We start from the raw sequence: 15,853 nt of genomic DNA, 5'->3' as shown, positions 1-15,853 counted from the left end.
GAAGTTACTAGTATCTCACAATCTAAAGACATTAGCTTAAGTTCTATATTGGGCTAAAAAAAAAAAAATAAAAGAACAAATCAATTAAGAGACAGATAAATAAATAAATAAATAAATAAATAAATAAATAAATAAACGATCTCTTAAAATAACGATTGTTTCGTTGAGAGGAAAATCCCGTCCATTTTTTTTTCTTCGTGTTGTGTTTGCCGAAATGCCCCCCTCTTATTATGATTCTACAATTCTGTTCAATATAAATTTCAGACTGAAACGATGTCGATATTATGTCTCTCTGAGCGAAAATTATTTGTAGATATTTATAACTACAGGTTGAATTTTTATCATATTTTATTTTATGACTTTGGGCCCTTAATTCAGGTAAAAGTTTCTGTATTGATGAAATCCTCAGGCCTTCCAAGTCATGAAAAAGGGTTTTTGATACATACTCTCAATTAATCTTAACCTAATCAATGCCCTAATCATTTCCCTGTTTGTGATCTAGTGTCATTCATAAAAGATCGAGATGAAATACAAAATAGAACAGGACCAATACCCCACATCCTAGATTGCAAGCACTTGTCTTCATCGTGACGTTAAACAATTGTAACGTCATGCAGAATTTTCAATATTAGAATATCGCATCAACCCGACAATATCTAATGTCCTTTCTGCTCTTCTCTTTCATCTTTTTTTCTGTCTCTGCATCAAAGAAAATGACATGCATGCAAAGTGTACATAGTTGTAATATTTGTTAAATAAATAACAAAAATAGCGAAGATTTGGAGATTATGGGAGTCCATTTTGATAAGAAAGTATAAAATGCTCAAAAAGAATCAACAAATAATCCAAATCAAAAATGTTTTGAAGAACAAAAAAAATAAAATGAAATTTTTTTTAGGTTTTTTTCTTTTTCTTTATGTAAAATTTATCCGAATAATCGACCAATACTTGTCTATCGGTTTGATCACATAAAAACACATGAAATAGTTAAAAGACACAAATGATATTCCGTAGGCCTAGAAATATCGATGAAGCAGGGAATAGTATGGCCGATGTCTGGGTCGGAATATTGGAGGAGAAGAATGTCTTTATTCCAACCGATCCTCGGCTGTATATATTTGATTCTGTCATCATTCACAGGTAAGATAAACTATTAATTATTTTCTATCAAAATTATATGCCAAATTCTAAATTAATCCTGATTTTAGACAGACATTAGAGCAAGGCATTAGAATAATTATCATAAATGCAGGTTATTTTTAGTGTGTTCTGAAGACTTTGATAACATATTATATTTTCAGTTATATCTATATTATATTTTTGTTTTTATTTCACTTTATTGTTTTTTGTGGAAATTACCATGCCAGACGGATTGACACTCGTTAAAAGCCCCAGTAACCGTTCACCAAAGGTCATGTTATGTCGCTTGTCTAGACGGTTGTTTGGAACACCTCTAGACTTGCCCTAATTTGCAATACACAAAATTTAACATAATAGTTCGTAAAGAGGGACGCAGTGCAAGATACACACATTAGAAGAACATATTTATAATATATGACATTGTGATGGTATTACGTGATTATTTTACATAGGAAATATTATTGCTTTAAGCTTTGTACTGAAGAAGGGAATAGAGATGCCACAGATGGCAGATTTTATTTTTTTTTAAATCAGAAAATTTTAACAATTTTATTAGAAATCAATCACTGCACATTAAAATATTTCTCAAAGAAAGATTCTCCAAAAAAAAAACAAACAAACAAACCAAACAAACAAATCCAGATAATCTTTGTACCATACATACATTTTTTTGTTGTTGTAACTTGTTGCTGAGTTAAAGTACAGTCAAACCTTGTGAACTCAAAGTTGATTGGACCAAAAAAAAAAAAATTCTGAGATTCCAGGCCTGGAGGTTATAAAACATTTTGAGTACTCAAAATTTTTAAAATTTTGAGCATGAGTATGTTTTTGGAGCACAGGCACTTGGGGTATGGACCCCCCCCCCCCCCCCTTTCCATTTTTTTTTCTTTTTAAATCTGGGGTCGAGTAACCTTTTTCCTATTTTTGTATTCTAATATGCACTGTATGTTATCAATAATGTAACTCTTTTGTCTCTATAAGCTGTTTTTAAATATGTCGTTTTCGACTGATACACAAAAAGAGAGAAGGCTTGCAACTCTTTTCTCATCGTCTGCCTCACCTCGCTTAAACTTCGCCTAATTATTTATCGAAAGCATAAGAAAACATGGTATATGCATACATCAATAAATTCGTTATACATTCTTCTTCCTTTTCATATTTCCATTTAATTTTTATGTGCCCCCGATTTGTAAATATTTCGATTAAATCACCCTCATCTAGGGTAAATTTTGTTAATGTGCACCAGCTGGGACGGAAGTGCCCGGTATTTTCGGGTATCATCATTACGTGTAATGTCATTTGGAACATTAAATGCGAGAAGGAATAAATCCCGAATTTTCTCTTCATATAACGTGTAACGGTAAGTTCTGTGAATAACAAGATAACCGTAACTAGCAAATTCTAATGGATGAAGATTAACTTTTAACAGACGACCTAGACAACCAAATTTCACAATATTGTTATTGCAAAGCTTGGAATTTTTTTTAAATGCAGAACATTTATAAAGTTAGAGTTACCGTTATTGCACTTCCGTCCCAGCTGGTGCACATAACAAAAAACACCCTAGATGTGGGTGATTTAATCGAAATATTTACAAATCGGGGGCACATAAAAATTAAATGGAAATATGAAAAGGAAGAAGAATGTATAACGAATTTATTGATGTATGCATATACCATGTTTTCTTATGCTTTCGATAAATAATCAGGCGAAGTTTAAGCGAGGTGAGGCAGACGATGAGAAAAGAGTTGCAAGCCTTAATTCTCTATTTTATGTATCAGTCGAAAACGATATATTTAAAAACAGCTTATAGAGACAAAAGAGTTACATTATTGATAACAAACAGTGCATATTAGAATACAAAAATAGGGAAAAGGTGGCTGGACCCCAGATTTAAAAAGAAAAAAAATGGAAAGGGGGGGGGGGGTCCATACCCCAAGTGCCTGTGGTTTTTATTTTCAAGTTTGAAAATTGCCGATGTCATTAATTTTTCATTGTTCGAACTAACTTTCCCTTTTTAGACCTAAAAAAAAAAACAAAAATGGTTTGCGAAGATAGTCCATTAATGAAAGTCAGAAAAAACAGTTCTATCCTTTTCCACAAAGAACCAAATTAAAAGTACAAGACTTTATTCATTGTAACAATATAAATGATGAGTCTGCATCAAAGCAGAGACGTTACATTTATCACAACATCTGAAGCAAATGCAGAATAAACAAAAGTACCGAATCATTTATATTATGTTTATATATTAATTTCAATATAAATGAAAATATGATTTTACATTGGTTTCAGTAGTCAATAATGAAGGATGACAGTGCCCAAATTAAAAAAAAAGAAATGTTACTGGAATTTTACGCCACAAGATACTGACTGTAGAAAATACAGTTATATGTTATTATAAGTTGCATGAGGGAAAAAACCCACATCTTAAAAAATGTTTTCATTTTTAATTTAGGGTAAAATCATAGAAAATATAAATCAATTTTCTCACTAAATAAATTTTGATTATATTTGGTTAATTGATCAGATTATATCTCTGATTAATCCAATTATCAATATTTTTTTTTCTCCAATTGCTCATCACTAGCAGTCAGTGCTCTAGCCACATTGTCTTGGGTTTTTCCAGCCAACAGTAACTGCAATGCCTTGCTGCATGCATTGTTAGATAGCGTAGGCATACTTTATGCAATATGATAAACATTCAATGTTAGACTATTCTTACCAGATACCTGAAGGATAAAAAACAGGTCTGAGATGCACAAAGTGTGTAAAATAAAAAGTGGTTTCCAACTTTCAACTCGATTTGACATATCCATGGTATTTGAGATATTGATTGTTCTATATATATATATATATATATATATATATATATATATATATATATATATATATATATATATATATATATATATATATACCTAAATTCAACTACCCCAGTAAATATTGATTGTTCTATATACCTAAATTCAACTAAATATCTTGTGACATAAAGTGATTGTAATACTGTGGTATGTATAATCTATTAAGTATTAATGGTAATCATAATCAAAGGTCACATCTGACTATCAAAAGACATAAGTAATCACATTTTTATTATTTTATACAAGGTAAGATGAAAGAGTTGAGATTTTTTTTTAAAGATTTTGATATTGGTATCATGGTAAAATGATTGTATATCCATTGCATTATCCAAGTGTGGCAATTGATGGGCCATCAGAATATTAATTCAGAAATATGTATTATTGAGTAGGATTTTCTGCTTTCGGGTGTTTGTACTTCATTAGTGCAGAGTATCAGTAATTTTAGATTGAGGTCACCCATTTTCCCAATTTAAATGAATCAATGTTGAAGGAATTGTAAAAAAAAAATGAAATACACAAGAGATGGAAAACCTTATTTAGACTAGCCTAGGGGACTTATTTGGAAAACATTAGCATAATTTACCATTTTCTGTTGCATACTTTCTCCTGTTCATCGGAAAAGTTCAATGAAAAATTCCATTATTGATCTCCTGATCAGCTGAATAATTTGACTTTTCTAAAATAAAATACATGAACAATAATTCATAAAATTTTTAATCCAAACACAAAATTACTGGTTGCAAAATTTTTAATACTATAGGAGAATCATGATTTCTCAAGTACATTTTTTTGACTATTTATAAATAGGGATGGTAACGGTTAATTGGTTCAAACTCCAAGGTCAAGAGTTCAAAAATGAAATCAATGTACCCAAAGAAAAGCCAAGGTTAAAGTTTTTCAAATTTAGGTTAAATTTCATGCAAGGATGTGTCTATCAAAAGAAGATGAAAGACAAAAGAAGTTTCTGAACATGCCTTTGTTATATTTCTATGTGAAATGCTATAGCAACATATAAGTCATGATATTATATAGATATTAACTTCAAATCTGTGTCCAGGCCCCTTCAAAATCTCCTCCTCAACAACAGCAAAGCCATGATGAGTCATATTGATATGGAAGAATCCTCAGGTACATGTAGTTTAGATTCAGATTCGTTCAGTTCTGGGGAAAGGGTGAGGCCACAATGAGTTATCAAATTTTTACATAGGAATATATAGGAATTTTTTTCAAAAAATGTTCTCAAGAACAACAAAGCCATGTTTAGTCATATTGATATGGAAGCATCTTCAGGTTTGTAGATTCAAGTTTTTCAAATCATAACCCCAAGGGTTATGGTGGGGCAAAAATGGGCAATTGGTGTTTTACATAGGAATGCATAGCAAAAAACTTAAGATATCTTCTTCTCAGGAACAGCAAAACCATGATTAGTCGTATTGATATGGATCGAGGCATTCTCAGTTAGTGTATATTCAAGTTTGTTCAATTCATGGCCCCCAGGGTAAGGGTGGGGCCACAATGGGCAAATTTCAAAGTTTTACATAGGAATATATAGAAGAACTTTAAACATCTTCTTCCCAAGAACAGCAAAGCCATAATTAGTCATATCTATATGGAAGCATCTTCAATTAGTGTAGATTCAAGATGAGTTTGTTCAAATCAGTACCCCTGGGATTTGGGTGGGGCAATATGTGATCAAAGTCTTAGGAAAAGAATCTTCAGTTGAAGAACAGCAAAGCCATAGTTACTCGGGTGAGCATTGAGGCTCATAGGCCTCTTGTTTTATTAAAGTTTCCCTTGGTCTTTCTTTGCTTCTACATTGTCCTTTCACATGCATGTACATTGTCATCTGCATATAGAATGCAATGAATGCCTTTTTTGTCTGCCATGTTTTGTCCATCCTGTTAGATGTAAGCCATTCTTTTATACAGGTCACCTGTTTTTCCAGCCTTCTATACATATGATTTGTCAGTGTAATTGTATTGTCTGTTTTAGTGAAACTCTTCCTAACATTTATGATAAAGTTTTTAAATAGAATGTTTGTTTGTAAGTAATATACCAATTAATACATATGTATGTACGTGTATTGGTTTTCGCTAGTTTCCCTTTTAAAAATTTATTATGCTTCAAGAAGCAAAGACATTTTTCAACATTTTGATGTAGATGGATCTGTGAAAGTGTTCACGTTGACACTGAAGGTGACTAAGTCCCATTAACTTTTAATGAAGCTGGTTCCATCATTGAGATGAATTTATGTGGATGTGACTTTTATGTTAATGCCTGTTATGTAGATATGTGTGGTACTGTATTGATTTAAACCATGCATATATACATGATGTATCTCCTCTTAGACTAATAAGTGCCTAATTAGTACCCTTGGGTGCTTAGAAAATTGGTCAAGGGTTTTAAACATTTTTTAAATGAAAGAAATGGCATACATTACAGAAAAGGAATAAGCTTTTTTCATTCTGAATTTGAAGGTATTGACATTAGATGGACTGAATAATATGATTTAATTTATATTAATATACATAATTACACATTGGACCTGGAGTGTATGTACTCCCCATCAGTAAAATGTACAATACACGACAAACTAAATGGAAAATAATTCAAGCTGACATTAATATTTTTTTCAATTCAAAACAGTTCTTAAATATGAACACATGTACTTAAAGAGATGGGGAAAATTAGTTCACACTTTAATTGTGCTATTCATTGATATATAAGTACAATTTACATATACATTTTACAAGTATTTCATTTGTCTGTATACTATTAAACAATTAAGCCACAAGTACAATGAGAAGCATAACGATTTAATTATTTATTCAGTGAACTAGGTGGATTGCAGTAGAAAAGGATGATTTGTTAATTAGAAATCAAAACAAGTTGCTTAATTATAAGACTTCAAAAATTGATGAAATCAACAGGACAGAATAGTTTCTCCAATCTTTTAAATTTCAGTTTAATGCAGTAAGCTTTTTTTTGGACTATGATATGTCTGTAATTTTTTTAGGTAACACATTTGGTATCGTGTGCCAAAGATATGTATCATTAGAATCATCACCTGGTAGTAACCATGACAACCAGACAATAGACTGCCCATTTGCCTGCTTTGCGTCATGGCGACAGGAAAAACCCGATCATGTGATTGTTCTGCAACAGGGTGAGTCATACATGAAAATGACATAGATCAAACTTCCTGTTACTACTAAATTAAGTAACTGCAGTTTAACATAAACAAAAATCCATCATTAAGGTTTTTCTTCCCTCAGGTTCTTGTATTTTAGCAGCTGAGTCATTTTTAAATACTGCAATACTCACTAAAAGGCCTTTGAATTCACCAAGTTATGTGTTTATAAATGCTTTTTCTTTCTGGTAGGTCATTATAAATCATATGTTAGAAACATGAAAACCCAGAATGCCTCAGTGGGGTCAAATATTCATGAAAAAAAATATATGTTTCAAGATTAAATTGTAACATCAAGGGAGAAAATGCAGTGACCATGCAGACAAGGATTTGAACATGGTTCCAGTCCCTCACATTTCCCCCAGTTATAAAACTGACACACACACTAGGATTTGTATAATGCTACAAGTATTATAATACTTTTGTTTTATAGTGCTCTCCCATACCCACATTATTATATATTATATGAGATTGTAAATAGATGTAGAAGTTTTAATATGCTTTTTTCCCATGTATTTTTTTTTGTCTCAAAATAATGTCAGCTATGCCTGAAAAAAAAATTTATACAGTCAAACCTCGTTATCTCGAACTCAATTGAACCAAGAAAAATCTTCAAGATATCCAAGGATTCGAGATGTCAAGGGTAAATTACATAAAGAATAAGCGGATGGGACTTCCAAGTCACTACGACATATCCATGGCAATCAAGATATCAGTGTTTGAGATACCAAAATTCAACTGTTGTTATTAAATTTTTTTCTGTTCTCTACAATAATGGCAGCAAAGACTGTACTTTTGCAGTGTTCTAAGTTGCTTATAAATACAAAAAGAAAAGAAGTAATGATAGTTTATGATATATGAAAGATTTTGCAAATCTGTGTGCATGTGTGGCAGTGAAGCACATTGGCAAGAACAAAAAGGCCACATGTGAAGAATTAGTTTTTGAAATTTATATTTTCCCTGGATATGAGTCCCCACCCTGTGACACTCCTCCCCCCCCCCCCCCCCCCAAAAAAAAAAAAAAAAGAAAGTGTAAATTATTTGACTTTACAGTATGTACCTGTTTGAAACACTTCAGCATAATAAGAAATGATAATCTTTCTTGATAACTCTCTGTTCCTTCTCAAGCTTTGTTAAAGACTAAACTTGTTTTGTAGGTTGCATGGGAAGTCATAAGGACGAATGTATGGTCACTTCCTGTCAACAGAATGTGAAGTCCAGCCAATCAGACCACAAGTTCTGCTGCTGCAGTACAGATCAGTGTAATATTGTCCAAACTGAAGGAGTCATTGTGACATATAAGACGTACAACACTGCCAAATTATCTCCCCCTGTCAGCAGGAAATCCTCGTCTTTGTTCCAGCAAGTAAGTCCATTAACTAATCAGATGTCAATTGAAATATGTTCTTTTGTCTTTATGAAAAACAAAACAATTTTAAGTGACAGTAAATGTTGTCGATAGGTTGATAGCTTCATTAAAAATCACCTGTCAAATGTTCATAAATATTAAAGTGGATTAAGTTGTCAAGAAACATGTCTTTTAAGGATAAGAATTTTAAAAGAAATTGAAATATAAGTGAAAAATTAAATAATTTTAGGCCTCCATAATCAAAGATTCAGGGCATATAGTTTTTGGTCTGTCTATTTGTCTGTCTGTCAGTACCAACATTGACCCTGTCCATGAGTTTTGAATGGTTAGTGCTAGGGCTTTCATAGTTCACATATGTATTCCTTGTGACAAAATATTTCTTTGGGTACCAATATTTTTGACCTTTTGACCTTAACCTTAGAGGTTGACCTAATTTAAAAAAAAAAATTAAATCTTTTTTTCTCAAGAACCACTTGGCTAGATGCAATAATGTAGCCCTCTCTGATATTTTTAACCTGATGTTAAAAAAATTTTTTTGGAGAGGGATACATTATTGCAGCTACACTTGGGCAGAAAAAATTAAACTTATGTGAAATCTTCCTGACATAGCATAGATTAATGCAAGCATTCTAAAGTCATCTAGATTTAAGTTTTTCAAATCATGTCCCACAGGAGTAGGGTGGGGCCACAATAGAGGATCAAAGTTTTACATGACAATATATAGTGGAAAAACATCTTTCAAAATCTTCTCAGTAATAGCATGGTCATGATCAGTGATATTTATAAGCAAGCATCCTTAGGTAGTGTACATTAACATTTGTTCAAATCAAGGTCCTGGGGGTAGGGTGGAGCCACTGTTCTGAGCAACAATTGGGTCAAGGTGACTCAGGGGAGAATTGTGGCTCATGGGCCTCTTGTTTAAAGTATACTGATGAGATTTTAAAATCGTTGTAAGTATTTACAGTGTTAGCATTTTGTTGAATTGTTTTTATAGCCATATAAACAGATCAACACAAAATGGCCATTTTACTCGGAGAATGATCAAGAATCAGCTATGAATGTTCATCCAGATATCAACAAAGGTAAAACATGCTACACTCATCATTCCTCCTGCTTAAAAAGCAGGGGGTGTATAGTGATGGGGTGTCCATCTGTCTATTCATCCATCCATTTAGATGTCCATCTGTCCATCCATCCGTTATGCTTTGGGGTACCCATCTCTTATCTGCAACTCCTCTTATACCACTGAATAAAATTTAATGAGACTTTCACAGAATTTTTCTTAAATAGTGCCATTGTGCACCTCCTATTTTACTTTCTGATTAGACACATATTTCGGGTTTACAATAGCAAAACATAGACACTGCCATTCTTTCTATAATATTGAGGGGTACCCATCTCTTATCCGCAACTCCTCCTATATCATGGAATAAAATTTAATGATACTTTTACAGATTCCTTATTACATATTGCCATTGTGCACCTCCTATTTTACTTTTTGATTTGACACTTATTTCAGGTCTCCCATAGCAAAACATGGACTTTGCCATTATAAACATATGGGAAGTGGGGAGGGGGGTATCATTTTGTGAGCTCATTGCACACAGCTTGTTAGACTGAAACCAGTGAATTGTGCATCTGGCCTACCAACAGAGGATAAAAGTCTTGTACAAACTTTCTGAAGAGCACAAATACTGTTACAGTCTAGCCTTGTTGATTCAGACACTTGTGTTCCTGAGCAAATCATCTGGATTAATGAAGTGATTGTATTTTTAGTATCTTGATTATAGAGGCTAGTCTGTACTGTAATTGCTGAAATCAGTTTGTCATCATTGTGTTTGCATTTAGTAATAATTATTTTACCTTTACTGATTCTTCCATAAATAAAATTAGATTGTTAGGTGTGAATAATTCCCTAGTGAATGGACTAATCCCTGTTTTGTTGTGAGTTAAGTCCAGTAAGCTAATCCCTGCTTCAAAATTTGAAAATACCACACAACACTTCCAAACTGAGAAGAAAAGTTTTAAAAATAAGGTACTGACTTACCCAATTTCTTCTAATTTTCTTGATTTTCAAGGTACCGGTATATTAGTAATTTTTCTACACTTCTTGTTTTTAAAGGACAAGATAGATTAAGACAACTTTTTGGCCCCTGGTTTGGAGTTTCTCTTAAAACAAAGCAGTAGTTCATAATGAGACCTATTGTCTTCCCAGTTTCAAAATGAGTACCATGCAGTATTGATTTTAAGTGACAGCATACAAAGAGGTCACAGAAAGCTCACAAAATTTGTCATTTACCAAAATTTCTTATTTTTTAATTCAAATTTTCAACAATTTAAAAGCACATTTTGTTTAAGAAAACAGAGAACACAAGCTTGCCTATCTACCAATTTTATATATTTCATACAAGTATAAGATGCATCTTATGTATAAAAATCTCAGATAGGCAAGTCTTTGCTCTATGTTTCTCAAAATGATTAGTATCTGAAATTTTTATAAAATTCCTTCAGAATTGAGGAAATTTGGTAAAACGTTCTATTTGATCACCATCTTGTGTTGATCATGTATGATTCAAATCAAAATTAATGCTGGTTTTAAAACAAGCACCATATAAAGTTCTTAATATTTTAACTGTGATATGATTTTTAGATTAAATAAGGGGCCAACTTCCACCTTGCCCATACTATGTACTCCTTTTTCTTATGATCAGATGTTATGAAGAAGTCATTAACAGATACAGAATGAAACAAAAACAAAAATTATAGACTATCATTCAATGAAATAACCTTAAAATATATTATGATTTTCTTACTGAGGATTTTATTGAAGCTTACAGGAACATGTAAATACCTACACTAATGATAAATCCAACCATATTAATTCTGCAATCTCTTGTGAAAGAAGAATATCAAAGATTTACTTACATTGACTGACAACAATCTTCCAATTTTGCTTTTGATATTAAATGTTCATGTTCAAAATGCTTTGGGACATGCTCATTTACATAATGCAAACTCGGTATTCAATAAATTGTCAAGATATTGAATGCTTAAATCTTCTAGATTGTAAGCAGTTTTTATTAAAGACTACTGTATACAGGGAAATTTTTGCCCCCATTTTATTTTTGCCCCTTTTGCCCTACTCTCAAGTAGGAGAATTTAAGACGGGGGCAAATTTAAAGAAGACAGTATAATTTCTTAAACAGAACTGTGACAGTGAATTTAAGATGGGGCAAAATTGTTTGCAAGTGTGAAAGGGCCTAAGTAATATGGGGCGAAAATAACCCTATATACAGTATTTATCAGCTAGTATGTTATAATAATGAATATCCTTTGTCATTCAGATTCATAAATTTCAGGATCAACTCTTACATGTGCTTTTTATGATCATCCAAACAACTTCAAAACATCCAAGATATCGAGCACTCCAATACTGACATCTGTTCAAGACTCTACCACACAGGAAATGGGGAAACAGCTACAGAAATGTGAGAAAGAGGATGACTCCTGCTTTACCATCTGGTCATACGACCAGGAAAATGACACAGAGTCCTTGACAATTATCAAACAAGGCAAGTACGAGATTAAAGGTCTCAGCAGTGTAAGAAATGTGAAATTCTATATGCTCCTTTAAATGTGTTTTTTGGTGAAGGTAACGTACAAATGGCTCAAATGTGTAGCTACAAGATTGTTCAAACTATGGTTTCCAAAGCAGAATAGGTTATTTTTTTAATGTAACATAATTTTGAAAAAAATATATATCCCAGAGGAGCAAGGCTATAAGATGGCAAACAAATGTCATTGTGCAGTGTAATTCCAAGTTGTTTGCATCAATAAAAAAAGACTTTGAACAGGTGGAAAAGAGGAATGCATAATGTGACCTGGAAAAAATTTTCTGATGAAACTTAAATGAGAACCAAGGGCCACTTTGATATTCCCTTTTTTATATACCCCTGCGAATAAAAATTGAGGGGGGTCATATAGGCATCACCTTTTAAGTGTCAGTCCTTCTGTCTGGCCATTTGTCTTTTCTGATCACAGTTTGTTCAGCATCCTCCTGTTCTTCTGTCTGTCCATCTATCTGTCTGAAAACTTTTCACATTTTTGACTTCTTCTCAAGAACCATTAGGCCACTTTCAACCAAAGTTGCCACAAAACACCCTTGGGGGAAGGGAATTCAAGTTTGTTCAAATAAAGTACATATTCTTCCAAGGAAGATCATTATGAATTACCGGTAGTGAAAAATTAATGGCATTTTCAAAAAACCTTCTCAAGAACCACTGGACAAGAAAAGACAGAATTTACGAGGAAGCATCTACAGGTAATATTTTGTGAATGATGCAAGTTTGTTCAAATCCTGACCCCTGAGGATAGAGTGGGGCCACATGGGCGATCAAAGTTTACATAAAAACACACATCTTTAAAAATCTTCTTCTCAAGAACAGCAAAGACATGTTTAGTTTAGTCATATTGATATGGAAGCATTCTCAGACAGTGTAGAAATCATGTCCCCCAGGGGTAGGGTGGGACCAAATGGGTGATCAAAGATACATAGGAATATATAGGAAATTATCTTTGAAAATCTTTTTCTCAAGAACAGCAAATGCATGATTTGACATAGAACTACCATACCAGAAGAGTTGAAACTTGAGTGAAAACTATGTCACAAAGTGTAGATTCATATTTGTTCAAATCATGGCCCCTTGGGTAAGGTGGGGCCACAATAAGCAATCAGTTTTACTTTTGGGTGATCAAAGTTGACATAGGACATGTAAAAAAAAATCTTTAAAAATCATCTTCTGCAGAATGACAAAGGCATTAGCAATATTAATATGGAAGCATACTCAGGTAGTATTGATTCAAGTTTGTTCAAATCATGACCCCCATGGGTAAGGTGGGGCCACAATAGGGGTCAAAGTTTTACTTAGGAATGCAAAGGGAAAAATTGCTGATAAAGAACAATTGGGTCTTAGTGACTCTTTTGAGAGTTGTGACCAATAGGCCTCTTGTTTGAATTATCTCCCTTTGGAAGAGGATATGGATTTTCATCTGAACAAACCTGACCCCCTTCACCCAAGGATACTCTGTGTGTTTGGTGAAATTGGCCCAGTGGTTCTGGATAAGAAGTTAAAATGGTGAAACATCTCCAACAACGATGACAGACAACAGACAAATTTCAATCAGTTCGCTTGAGCCTTTGGCTCAAGTGAGTCAAAAATCCTTTAAAGTCCTTTTTACTTTTAGGATGTTTCCAGTCTAAGCCAGACAATGGTTGGTGTAGTGAAGGTGTTTGTAAGTCGAGTACTCCATACAAAATGTTAGGTACACACAAAAGAGCCAAGTTCTGTTGTTGCACTGGGAGCCTGTGTAACAATAACATCTCAGATGTCAATGTCAGTGTGTCATCTCCAGTGGATACTGTCACTCCAGGTTGGTATTTGTTTCACTGGAATCACTAGTGAGTCCAGACCTGCTTACCCTTCTGCTTTTTGCATGTTTCTTCCGCTTAATCACTAAATTATGCTATCAGGCAATGAAAATCAATTTTATGCTTCTAAATTTTCATGCTTAATAATCCTGTTATGTAGTTTCTTTTTTATATTTATGAACAACTTGTTTTTGATTTTAGGTACACCATTACTTATTAGGTTTGTGATTGACTACAGAATCAGGTTGATCAATCTCATAGACAGCAAGGTGGAGTCAAGCCATCTATGAGATGGATCAACTTGATCTAATTTCATTGGCAGTCAGTAACAAATCTGATAAGTTACTGGGTATTTATTTTCTTGAGGAGCATAGTGTAAGAGACAAAAACACAAGACAGGCCTGTAGCAACATTTATTAAAGTGGGGGAGGGGGGGGGGGGACAGAAGCAGTTTATAAAAAAGACCCCCCCCCCCCCAATGACATGCAAGAAAAAACATTAACTGCTAAAACTTGGGAGGGGTTAAAGTCTTCCTCTAAATCTGTTGAGGAATTTTCTAATGCAATTACATGGCACACTTTCCACCCTACTGCAACAAAAAGTGTTGGGGCAGGCACAGCATTTCAAGCAAAACACTAACAATAAAACAGTGGGAGCCCCCCCCCCCCTCCCCTCCTGGACCCCCTTAGTATAATGGGTCTGCAAGAAGTAATAATCAAGATGATTCAATAAAACATATTTTATTACAAAATGTAGGTGTCTGTTACATCTCACTATTGATAGTATCCTGTTTTGTCTAATTACCGGTACATCAAGCTCTTCAAAATTATCAAAGTCACTGGCATGGTGCAGTGGTTAGAGCATCTGCTCTAGAGTCACGGAGTAAGGAGTTGATCCTTATGTCACGGGTTCGAATCCCACTGTGGGACGTGGAGACTGGTCCTTCGGATGAGACCGTATAAGCCGAGGTCCCATGTCACAGTGGGTGCTGGCACGAAAAAGATCCCTCACTGCTCAATGGCCATAAGTGCCGAGTATAGGACAAAATTTGCAGCTCTTCACCAACAAGTGGTGGCGTCTCCACATGAGTGAAAAGTTCTCGAGAGGGACATTAAAACAACATACAAACAAACAAACAAAATTATCAATCTTACCTTCTACCATCAAGAAATCTTCATAAGTCTTTGAGGTACCTTTATTTAGTACTTAAAAAAAATTCTTCTGTTTAGATTCTGATTTAAAATGTTTTTCCTCTCTTGCTCGATGCAACCATCACTTGTAATGCAGTCAAAACAAATCTGACAAAAATTTCTTAAAGGGTCCGCTACTCTAATTTCAAAAAGAAAACATTATGGAAAATGGTTTCTGTAAAAAATGATTTCTTATATCAAAATGTAAACATAACACATTGGCCATATTGCTAGATATTAATTCTCACCAGCTGGACATAGAATTATAGCCAACAGTCATGTGTCACGTTTAAACCAGTGAATGTGCAACATTTCAATCTGAGAGAAAATAAATAATGATGTTGTACATGTAGAAGATAGTCTAAAAATATGAATTTCTTTTTTCCTTTCTGAATCAGTGTACTGGTATTTTCTTATTGAACAGGCACCTGATAAAATGGTAAAATAGCCCAAAATGTTGTATCCAATATTCTGAAAAATTTTCTTCATTCAAGCTTTTTACAAATTTCTGCTGTTTTTTTTTTTTTTTTTTTTTTTTTTTTTTTTGAAATTTGGCACCAAAACTGTTAACTAACTTGATAAAGCAGGTTGTTGATTGGGGGATAAAAAAGATAACAAAGCTGTAAGTATCTAAGTATTAGGCCATTAAGTCATTACAACAGATTATAAACA

The 15,853-nt window shown here is 33.4% G+C and overlaps 1 protein-coding gene across 2 annotated transcripts in view; it reads left to right on the top strand.

Moving 5' to 3' along the window:
- Positions 1-1,027: 1,027 nt before the first annotated feature.
- Positions 1,028-15,853, top strand: part of LOC133189957 (uncharacterized) — a 35,626-nt gene continuing 20,800 nt past the window's right edge. For both annotated transcript variants that reach the window (XR_009721539.1, XM_061325403.1), the window contains exons 1-6: positions 1,028-1,140; positions 7,021-7,170; positions 8,352-8,560; positions 9,558-9,645; positions 11,923-12,135; positions 13,808-13,993. Coding sequence is in view for 1 of the 2 variants with exons in the window: in XM_061325403.1 (XP_061181387.1) it covers positions 1,029-1,140; positions 7,021-7,170; positions 8,352-8,560; positions 9,558-9,645; positions 11,923-12,135; positions 13,808-13,993 (958 nt within the window). In the remaining variant the exon portion in view is untranslated. The remainder of the gene's footprint in view (positions 1,141-7,020; positions 7,171-8,351; positions 8,561-9,557; positions 9,646-11,922; positions 12,136-13,807; positions 13,994-15,853) is intronic.

The sequence above is a fragment of the Saccostrea echinata genome, unplaced genomic scaffold (genome assembly GCF_033153115.1).
Source record: "Saccostrea echinata isolate AGI-Se365-2 ecotype Australia unplaced genomic scaffold, CSIRO_AGI_Sech_v1 ptg000020l, whole genome shotgun sequence".
NCBI lineage: Eukaryota > Metazoa > Mollusca > Bivalvia > Ostreida > Ostreidae > Saccostrea > Saccostrea echinata.
This window is presented reverse-complemented; position numbering and strand designations above follow the sequence as displayed.